The sequence below is a fragment of the Numenius arquata genome, chromosome 2 (genome assembly GCF_964106895.1).
Source record: "Numenius arquata chromosome 2, bNumArq3.hap1.1, whole genome shotgun sequence".
Lineage (NCBI taxonomy): Eukaryota > Metazoa > Chordata > Aves > Charadriiformes > Scolopacidae > Numenius > Numenius arquata.
Genome location: NC_133577.1, coordinates 63,930,277 through 63,941,469, shown reverse-complemented (window position 1 = coordinate 63,941,469; position 11,193 = coordinate 63,930,277). Strand labels below are relative to the sequence as shown.

Genomic DNA, 11,193 nt, shown 5'->3' with positions numbered 1-11,193 from the left:
CTCCCAGAACAAAGTTTCTGACCGGCTAGCTTACGACACAGGATTTTCTTGGAAACCTATTTTTACTATATTTGCAAGTGGTAGCTTGTACAAGCACAGCATTCTTTCCTGCATCATGTGCTGCCTGCCCTGAAAGGGCAAGTTTTCTACTGCTTACTAGAAGAATCCCATAGGATGCTGTGTAGGCTTCATGTCTTCAATGGAATGAGTTTTCTACCAGCCAAAGTATACTATCAGTAAAATAAAGACCAATTTAAACATTAGTATATTAGCTGTCAGACACATCAAAAGAGCTCTGAAGAGAGGGGCTCAAGCACATCAACAGCCACCACAGGTTCATCACACTAAGGGTTCCACATGTGCACTAGCATGAGAACAGCAGACAGCCAGCAGGTCATACATAAGTTAATGTTAACAGCAGATGATTTCTCGGGGGACAGTAATTTTTCTTGCTTTTGCATGATCTCTGGAGACAGCCGATACAACACAGCTACTCCAGCATTTCTACTGTTAGAGCATTGCTGAAATAACCATCTCATTACACACAGTAATGAAACTTGTATTTTATTATAAGCAAAACCAGCTTTTATATCACCAAGAAACCAGGACCTATACACTTTTCAAAGAGCTACCCATGTAGAAACTGCTGTACTTAGAAATCAACTTGTACTTTCAATTAGAGGGAAAAAAGCATGGAGTGTTACAAAGAAACAAAACCAAACCCAAAAATAATCAGAAAAAAACCAGACCTCGTTGATTACATAAAAGTCTGCCAACATCCTGGTCCTTCCAGACAGCAATAGCCACTATCTCCAATTCACAGTATTCCAAAATAAAGTGACTGCTTGTTCAAACTTTCTCAGTGTTTTCTGCTTACCAATTCCAGACATGCAGTTTGGCAAAGACAATCTACTAGTCCACACAGTGTGCTCTTCAGAAACATTTTAGCATTTCCTTCTTCCAAAAAAAGAAAACAAAGTCACCGAGTACATACACTGCATCTTTGTAGGGGGAAAAGAAAAAAAAAAGGCAGGGGGAAGGTGTCTGATGCAGTGAGAAAGCAACGTAGACAACTCATAGGCAACAGCAGAAGCATATTTGGGAAGTCTGGAGAAAGGCAGGAAACCATCTTCAGTATTCTGCATTGAAGGGGTAGTCCTTATGAGTCTTGCACCTGAAGGAAATCAAAGAGGAAAGATTATCTCATGTCTGAAAGATACTATATGCAGCTGTAAATCACTGCAAAAAGCCAACAAGAGAAGAGCTGAACTCTACAAAAGCAGAATCTGTTTCTTTCCGTTTTCCTTGGTGATGTGCTGCATTTGTAAACAGAAAGATTCTTCTCAGCATTTCAAGCTATGCAACCTAGGTGCTTTGCAGGCAACTAATTCAAGGTTTCACTGTTTACTGCCAGAAAGGCCTTTTTTGCAGTCTTCTAAAGATCTTGTATGTGGCTTTAGGCTTCCAAGTTGCAAATCTTCATGTTATTTTTTTGAATGTTCACTCATGTTCCCAACCACTCCCAAAAAACATACTGTCAGTTTTTATAATACACCTAAGGGTCATCACAGAAAGGCAAAATACTGCAAGTATAGTTAATCAACAACTTGCATCTACATCATGCTCATTTCTCCAATATAGATGAAATAAAATTTTTGAATAAGAAGGCGCCTGTTGCACTTCTACAGAATTTCTGCAAAACTACAGAAAGTTTCTTGGAGAATGAACTAAAAATGAAAGTTTGCTTTATGCTCATTGCAATTTGGTTCATAACACGAACATTTAAATCTTACTCCGAAAAATTATTTTGAGGATGACCCCTTTGGAAATTGGGTTTGCATATTCTGAATTTCAACCAAGACTAGTATCAATAACTTTATATACTAAACTATGACATACTGATAACTTAACAGCTTGAAGAAAGAAAAACACCACTGCCACTTACGTGCTCATTGCACAGGCTCTCCAGTTTCTATTAAAGCTGAGAATGGTTGCCATCTCCTCTTTAGTCAATTCAAAGTCAAACACCTAATAAGAGAAACAGCTGGAAATCACCTCTTTGAACAAAAGAGAGATTGTAAGCAAAAATCACAAAATTACAGAACGAGTCCACAGTGCAAGGGTGCTTGTTAGGAGAAATCACTGCTTCACAAAGGAGGGAAAGGAAAAAGGCCTCTCTCTGGATTTCTGAGACTTCACTAGCTAGAGAAGGGGCAGCAGGTAAGCAGGAACAGGAAGGGATTAAAAAAAATAAATCTGAAGTTGCAGTTACATGTGCCAGTTGTTTTAAGAAGTCTAGAGAGCACTTCATGCTGCAGAATGCCTCCATTCTCCGTTTGTGAAAAATGCAGCTTTCTGTCCTATTACAAAGGAACACATACAAGGCTTTCACATTCCACCTAATGCAACTGTCTTCCAAAATCCTAATACTGGTTTCAGTCAAGGACCACTGAATTAAGAGCAGTGATATAGTTTCCGGACACCAGGACTATTTTCTCAACAGTTCTTGCTTTACATAAGTCTTTTGTGGTGTGCTACTGTACTCAGGCCCCAATCAAGCTCTACCAGATGACTCATCCACATGGCATAGAAGAGGAAGCATCCTATAACGTGACTGCTAAGATTATCAGCATAGCTTTCCAAAAGCTTTGCTCACTCCTGCTCTCCAGCTGCAACCTTAAGTTTAACCCTCAGTAGACTGTAGGTAAACATATAGAGAAAAGAAGCCCAGTCCTCTTGCCTGAGGAGGCCGTAGGAAGGGTGTGAAAGGATCACTGCTTGCTCTGCAGTGGGAAGACATGCCATCTGTGAACATGCCATGCACCCAGCTAACTCACCTTGAAGTTCTCCACAATGCGCTGTGGTGTGACAGACTTGGGAATCACAATCACGTTTCTCTGGATGTGGAACCGAATGAGAACCTGCAAGAGGCATATCACCAAGTCAGAGAGAGGATGGCTTTTGCTCTATGGCAAGCAGAGCCTGTTCCAACAGTTGTTTGCTGCAAATTGTATAATTCAGCAGAATTAACCTATTTGTGCAGAGTTGCCTTTCAAACCATACCCAAATTCTAAGCAGCACTCTCCGAAGTGCAAATAGAGAAGTGGTGGAGTCCCACAGAGGCAGCCTCCTTTCTCATCCAGTTTAGTGATACTCAGTTTTCTCCTTCCCACCTAGGCTTTCAGTAGGCTATACAAGGCTTCACTTCTCTGCAACAGGACTTGAGATTGTAAGAGTGAAACGTTACAGCATCTGAAGATGGGTCAAGAAAAATGTTTCCTGTTGATAGCAAAAGAGCCCTTGCAAGCATGTGTTGAAGGCCACATAGCAAACAAACCTGCGCTGCTACTTAACATCACAAAAGAGCACCACGGGTGACAGGGAATGAAGAGTCAGCCTGTCCTTTACTTTGTCATTAGCTGTCCTGTGTGCCAGGAAGGGGTACCTTCTGTCTGACATCTACATACCTGTGCTGGTGTTTTGTTGTGCTTGGCTGCAATCTCCTTGATCTTGGGGTCATCCAGAAGGGAAGGATCCTCTGGCTTAGCCCTACACAGCAGAAAGAACATTAGTGGCAAGAAGCCTCCATAGATCCAACCTAGCAGAGATCCATATCTGGATGAATGGATCTCTTCCATGAATGGAGACTTGTAGTCTCAAAGTCGCAAGCATAATCCATGCCAGCTCCCTTGCAAATTGCAAAGCAATCTCACCATGGCCTGTCAGGAGAGCCAAGGGGACTGTACGCTGTCACAGCAATCCCTTTGGATTGACAGTACTTGATCAGTTTCTCCTGGGTAAGGTATGGATGACATTCAACCTGCCAACATAAGAGTATAGAGATTGACAGCAATTTAACTGCTTTAACATGTTCCAGAGATTTGTTTCAAATCAAATCAAAGGCTGATTTTCATTCTAACTTACAGTCTGTGTGATATTACACAGCCTTTGTTTTCTGTACATTGCCACCCCTTTCTACTATTTGTAGTAGTTCTCCTTGTAGTGAAGGGTCCAAGGACTGTAACAGCAGTCCTTGAAACTTTGCTGATCCATATGATCTCCAACACATAGCATGAGCAGCTACATAATTGCTTAAGCAGGACAATTCAGTAAAATGCACACACAAGAGAACTGTAAAATCATAACAACAGGATAGCAGACCCGTAAGTACAAAGTTCTCTTTTCATCCTTAGTTAAGTGAGCCATAATGGATTTTTTTTTTTTTTTACAACTACCATATTAACTTCAATACCAGTATTGTTTCACTCATTTCTATTTGCTTTGTGTCAATACTCACACTGAACACCTCCAGTCCACAAAGAGTGAGAATGGCTGACTGCTACAGATTTTAGTCCTTCAGCTTACAGTCCATTACAGAGTTTTTATAAACACAGATGTACTTGCCATGAATTTCCATAAGAATATCTACATAACACAATACAGACTCCTTAACAGTGGACCTGTATTCTGGCAAGCTAAGGCACACGTATACAGTATGGAATGGGAACTATTCATGTGTCAGGAGGCTGCGAATGAACATGAACATTTGATACTTTGCATAGAGGAACTTTAAGTATAGTTACACAGCAGGGAGCGCCACTTTCCTTTCAGCAGACAACATGAAGAACCTTTTTGACTACACTGTCATTCGAGCCTTCTGCAGCCTGCTGCTGCGTTTCAAGGCAAGACCCTGGAAACTTGTGCTACTGGCAGGTGGAGCACGAGAGTGCAAAACATGGGATCACTTTACAGCCTTGAGTGCTTTATTTGTATTTCTAGCTGGCTGCTGTTGTCAGAAGCCTGCTGCTCCCCTTCTGGAGCATGTTGGAATACTGCACAACAGGACACATAACTCATTTTGGCAGATAATACATATTTATTTTGCTTCAGCAGCTCCAGAAATGCAACTACTCAAGAGTAACAGACCATCCAGTTATTTTCTCAGCTATTCAATAGGTAGAGTTTGTGATAAGCCAGGCAAAATCACCCTTACCTGTCCACTGGCACTCAAGTTGAAAAACTTCTGAGCTATATTATCTAGTCTTATGTTTGGACCAGGATGAAAAGCCCACAGTATGCATTTAAACAAGTATCTTAAGCTATTACACAGTGTGGATTGCAATAATGATCAAGTACTCAAGTCAGATTTCCTTACTGAACTAAGTACTGCTATCATTGTAATGCAATTACTACCTTGCCAAATTAATTTCTCTCCACATATGAAACTGATGTGCATACTGACTGCATTCAAATTAAGAATGGGAATGACACCAAATACAGGGATTGCACTGAAACATCTGCAGAGTGTTTGCAGGAAGCATTATCGCTATTAGGCCAAGTGGGTGTTAATAACTGACAAGATTTCAGGCTTTCAAGCATTTCTTAAAAAGCAGTAAGTTTTGAAGGACAGGGATGAAAGACCTATTGTTCTGAGCACAACTTGATTACAGTAATCAGAAAGCTTGAGAACATTTCCAAGTGCAAGAGATACAAGGTCAGCAACCTCTACGCAAGAGACAAGGGTAATTATCAACTACAGTGATAGTAGCAATAAGGTGTGGCAGATACTGAAAGATACCATAAGACATCACAGATAGAGATATCATAAGTATCCTAGAAGTACATTGGGGCTGATAATGAAGATACACAGTAGAGAATTATGAATTTTGCACTTGTCAGAATGTTTCAATATTATGTTGAATAGACTTCCAGAGAGCAATCCTACTAGCTTTCTGAAAAGAGGTGTTAAAATCCCTTTTCAGCACATATGCTCAAGCTACCACGATAAATTAACCAGTTCCTGTAATCAGGTATCAGTAACTGAGACTGCAGTCCTTCAAACACCATGGCAATCAAGGACAAGCCTAGATAGATCCCACAGGGGGCTATCCTGGGACCTGTTCTCTTCAACAACTTGTGCCAGGCTATAATCTTGTCAAGTTTGCCAGTGATGCCAAATGTGGGATGACTAGTCAATACACTCAATATACCAGTCAATACACTCTGACACTTCAGAGTGACCCACTCAGGCAGGAAGAACAGGCCAACAAAAATCTTACTAAATTCAACAACACTGCACACAAAGCCTTGCACCTGGGAAGGAAAAGCCCCTGGCAATAACACAGGCTGCAGCCTGACTACCTGGAAAGTAACTATGCTAGAAATGACCCGGGGGCCATAATAGGCTGAGCTGAACATGAGCCAGTAGTGAGCCCTGGCAGCAGGAACACTGCCAGAAAATTGTGGGAAGTGATCCTCTGCCTCTACTCAGCACTTATTAGACCACCTTTACAATACTGTATCCAGTTTTTTCCCTTCCCAGCCCCCTCAGAAGAAAAAAGATTGACAGACTGTCATGAATTCAGCAGCAGGACACCAGTACGGCTGGAGAACCTGTCGTATTGGGAAAGGCTGAGGGAGCTGGGCTTGTTACTTGGAGAAGGGACGGCTTCAGGTGTCCTAGTAGCAGCTTTTCAATATCTAAAAGGAGGTAATCCAAAAGACAAGCCAGGCTCTTCAGTGGTGCAAGGTGAGAGGACAAAAGACAACAAGCTTATGTTAAAACAAGAGAGGTTGAGACTGGATGCAGGAAGACTCATTCCCTCCCCCATGCACCCCAGGCAGAGGGACCAGGCAGTGGAGAACACTGCCTAGAGAGGCTGTGTAGTCTCCATCCTGGCAAGTTTTCAAGATGGATGAAGTCCTGGGCAACTTGGTCTGATCTCACAGCTGATGCTGTTCCAAGCTGTGAATTACAGCAGATTACCTCCCAAGGTCTCCTGCCATCTGAATTTCCCTAAGATTTTATTCAAGTGCAGTCTATATACCTGGACACTTCTACTCTATGGCCTATTTTGCAACTCCATTTCCTCCTTCCTCCCAACCCTCATTAAGTCTATAATCAGTCCATAAAGCATGTTCCTCTTCAGTTCTCTCAGCCATCAGCAACAGGAACTGCCCTCTCCACAGAACAGTTGCAAAAAGGTCATCCAATTCTCTGTTAGGTCTATATATATACACACACACACAGAGTTTTACTCTACTACAAGGAAGTTTAGAGCTCGTATGAGTTCCCCGTCCCCCCCAAAAAAGAGGGATTCTGGAGCTGCTCCTTGCCAAATTTCCAAGTAGTAGTGCAGAAAGTCCATACAAACTCAGCATCTTGTTCATCCAGAAAAAGTTAAAGCATGGGATTGAGAGAACGTACTGCATCTACTCCATTCTCTTTCTAGAATCTCATTTCATAATAAGATCTTAGTAATTTTTAAACAATTAAAACCAGAAACAAAACCACTCAAACATTTGCCTGCAGTCACTTTGCAACTTACCTGGTTATTTGCAGGCTTGTATTTCAGTCCCGGCTTGTTCAAGATTCTTTCAATCTGCTCATGGTTAAAGTTGGAGATACCAATGGCTTTTACCAGACCAGCATCCACCAGCTCTTCCATGGCCTAACAGAAAGAAGAGCAAAGTCAGCATCTAGTATACCTGACAGGGGCTGAAGAACATGTTCTTCCTCACATGGCTTATTTACTTCATGAGAAGCACAAAATAAGCATTTAGATCTTCAGAGTTCAAGCTTGGGGAAAAAAAAAAAAAACCACCCAGAGTACTCGCATATTTCTGCCATGCCTCCCATTTCACCAAATCTCAAAGACTCATTCTTTGAGATTTGTGGAAATTCACAGCAAGTTAGAAGTGGAAAATACCCAACAACCCACTACTGTACCAGTGACCTCTTTCAAGTAGTTTTACATACATGAGAATTTAGACTGCTGAAGGTATAAAAACATGGAAGAGACTGCTGAGGGCAGAAGACATCATTCTCCTGCTGTGGCTAAACTTACCTCCCACGTATGCAGGATATCTGTGTTGCTGGGTATTGACATGCCTTTGTCATCTGTGGGAAACAGCTCCTCTCCTGCCTGCCAGTGAGAAAGAAAATCCTTGAAACACTCTTTGGTGGGAATTTAGGCTAACACCAGCTAAAGACCATGGTACTACAAACTTCTACTGCAGAACATACGAATACTTATTATCTATATATGTATTAGGTAATACGAATACTCATTATTTACATTGTTCAGCCTTTTCTTTTGCTTTCACATGGGATTATGGTATTTTTGCCCACAGCCATCCCAATAAGGACAGGTACTTTTGCTGGACAACATCCTCTGGGTCATCAAAATACATATAGTGAAACATAACTCTTCACTTGTAGAGTTACAGCCAGTTTACAAGTTTACCTTCTGTATTACAAAAATATGCAGTTCTTCTGTGGACATAAAGTGTTTTATTAAAATGTGTACTAAGGACCCACTTAAGACCTGGAACATGTTCAGTCTACATTGGACCAGATCTGCTGATAGGTCTTTCATACGGAGATTTGTTGTTTTAAGTTGCTGGCATAGGGAATGTTAAAACAGCCTGAATCTCAGTTGGGACTACATGCCAGGTAACAGCTTCATTGAAAACCAGTTGTTTTTCTACCGAGACATTACTACACTACAACACATTTTCACTTTGATAGTTCTGTCCACATGAGCTAATTTTAAAGCTACAGATGCTATGAAAAACAGGTGATCTCAGAAGCAACAAGTAGAAAGGAGGTTTTGATCAGGCTCTAACAGAAACACTAAGCTTAGAAATATTCAAACTGAGACATGCAGTCTCAGTTCCTTTGCATGCAGTCAGTAAAAGAATTAGGAACTAAAAAGTTTCACCTTTTGAAATCCAAGGTCTGTGGAACACTAAGGCTCCTACAGCAAAGGTGTCAGTTCAATCTGTACTGTATTAAAGGACTCAGTGATTAAAGACAGAAACGGAAGACAGAAACATTCTCTTGTTCTGTGATTCTGTAACATGCAGAGGAAAGAATTTCTGTCAGGCAGCAAAGCACAGCCCTCCTTCCCACAAAGGGGGAATCACACCATTGTCAGCTGAGCATACTTTGGATTTGTGGAAGAAAACACAGGCAATAATCAGAAAGAAAGCAATATAACTTAGGCTTGTAGCCAGGAAACCCACTCCTAGTACAAGGTCAACCTCTTCCACGATCAAAAGGGCAGAGGATGCTGTGCAAGCAGGAATCTCAGAGGTAGGGATGAACAGCCCTGCTTACATGGCCAGAGTAAAGCTGAACAGCAGAACAGTGCTGGTACACAACAGACACATGATGATCTGTGTCGGCTGGAGCAATTACTGGGCTGTAAAGCCATATAGCTCTTCAAAATTGCCAGTCACACCAAACAAAGCCAAAGGCATTGCTGTTACCATACCTTAAAACCAAGAGGCCAGTGGATGAGGTAGAGATCCAGGTAATCCAGTTTCAAGGCAGCAAGAGTCTTCTGGCAGGCTCCCTTCACCAGAGGCTTGTCATGAAATGTACACCACAGCTAGAGACACAAAACCAAGGCACACTGTGACTTCCTAGGTTAAGCCTCTTCAAACCCTTCTGTCCTGTTCAGGAGAGTGTCCCCTTTGGAAGGGATGTGGAACTAGGTCATCCTACTGATCTTCAAACAAGGCTTGCTCTGTGAGCAGGACTACCCCGTGATACAAAAGGCAGTATGTGCAGTGGCAACGCATGATCGAATGGTGTCATGGCTGAAAGAAGCAGTAGTCTGGCTTCATTAATCAGGACTGCATTAAAAATCACCTACTAGATGGTCAGATACTGCAAGAATGAAGGCAGCATAACTTCACACCAGGAAAAGTTTAAAGTATCACCCACATCAGTGGTACATACTCTGCATAACTCTCCATACAGGATGAAGCAATGTAGGAAGCTTATCTCAGGAGTGGCTTAAGTGATGCTGGAATTGTTCCATGCTGCACCACAGAGTAGGAAAGTAAAGAACTGGGGGGTTACAATGAAAAGACAGGTGTCTCCTGGATTCCTATGCCACCAGATCCTTACCTTACTGACAACAAAGAGGTCCTCTCGTTTCACAACGCCTTCCTTGATTTTTTGCTGGATCCCATCCCCAACTTCATTCTCATTTTGATACACATAGGCACAGTCAAAGTGGCGGTACCCAGCATCGATGGCAGCCATCACTGCAGCTGTTACCTTCCCTGGTGGGGACTGGAAAACAATATCCAAGAACCCCTAATCAATATGTATCAAAGACATTCTTCCTAGCGAGATTAAAAAAACCACCCCAATTAAAATAAAGCAAAAAACCCCAACAACAGCATTACGAAGACCCTCAGGTTTCCCTGCAGCATTCTTCGAGCACGTATACATCTTGAACGCAGGCTCCTGAGCTTAAAGCCACCTCCAGCCGCCCCTCTGTCACCCCGCTCCACTCCCAGGCAGGGCTCAGCCCAACACCTTTGCCGAGACGAGGCCCCAACAGCGGGGCCGTTCTCCAGAGCCGGGCCGAGGCCTCCTCACCTCACCACCGCTCTGAGGGGAAGCCCTCGGCAGCCGCCTGCCGGGGGTTGGAAGGGTCTCAGCCCCGCGGAGGGGCCTCGGCCCAAGCCCCCGCGACGCTCGGTGCCACCGTACCCAGAGGGGAACCCTGGCCGGGATGCCGACGGCGCCGGCAGCGCAGCTCCCGGGCCCGGGACGGCGGTGGGGACGGGCCCCGAGCCGAGCCGTGCCCCGACGCAGGCGGCCACCGCTGCGCTCGGAGGGCCTAGGCCGCCCCCCCCCGTCTCTCCCTCCCCAGCGCGGGGCCGGGGAAAGGGCTCCCGCCCTGCACGGTCGGTAACGGGCAGGGCCAAGGCCGGGCCCCGGCTACGCACAGCCGGCCGCAGCCGCCCTCCCGTCGCCAACGACGGGTGGGTGCACCGCCGCGAACCCCCGTTACCTTCCATGTGCCCAGCCCCAGGATGGGCATCTTGGCCCCGGTGTTCAGCTGCACGTAAGTCGCCATCGCCTCACACGCACCCGAAAGCGCCACCACAGCGCCAGCTGCCGCCCCAGCGCTTTTAATAGCGGCGGGGCCCGGCCCGCCCCGCCCCGGCGCGGCGCGGCGCGGCGGAGGGTGGGGGGATGGCGGGGCGGCGCTGTACCCCGGCGGGGCCCCGTGTGGGGCTCCGGGGTGGCGGCTGAGGGCTGAGGTAGGGCCGTGTCTGCGAACCCCCCCCCGGGGCTCCCCTCACTTGGGTGTGCGGTGCACGGCTGTGCCTCCGCGCCCGGCCGGTGGCCCTCCCGCAGCAACCCTGTCCCTTCATGTCACATTC

General features: G+C 44.7%; 1 protein-coding gene across 1 annotated transcript; it reads right to left on the bottom strand.

Moving 5' to 3' along the window:
- Window positions 1-243: 243 nt before the first annotated feature.
- LOC141462551 (aldo-keto reductase family 1 member B1-like) lies at window positions 244-10,960 on the bottom strand. The gene is made up of 10 exons (XM_074144472.1): window positions 10,818-10,960; window positions 9,920-10,087; window positions 9,279-9,395; window positions 7,848-7,925; window positions 7,329-7,451; window positions 3,714-3,820; window positions 3,468-3,549; window positions 2,838-2,921; window positions 1,946-2,028; window positions 244-1,174 (listed from the first exon to the last, which is right to left on the bottom strand). Exons 1-10 carry the CDS (start codon window positions 10,881-10,883, stop codon window positions 1,132-1,134), a joined length of 951 nt encoding a protein of 316 aa, XP_074000573.1. The 5' UTR covers window positions 10,884-10,960; the 3' UTR covers window positions 244-1,131.
- Between the last annotated feature and the right edge of the window lie 233 nt (window positions 10,961-11,193).

Bases quoted from the DNA above. Each gene is read 5' to 3' on its own strand.
- LOC141462551 (XM_074144472.1), bottom strand. From the start codon at position 10,883: ATGGCGACTTACGTGCAGCTGAACACCGGGGCCAAGATGCCCATCCTG. The intron at 10,088-10,817 runs GTAACGGGGGTT...ATTGTTTTCCAG, and splicing joins TGGGGCTGGGCACATGGAAG to TCCCCACCAGGGAAGGTAAC. The intron at 3,550-3,713 runs GTGAGATTGCTT...TCTGCTGTGTAG, and splicing joins GGCTCTCCTGACAGGCCATG to GGCTAAGCCAGAGGATCCTT.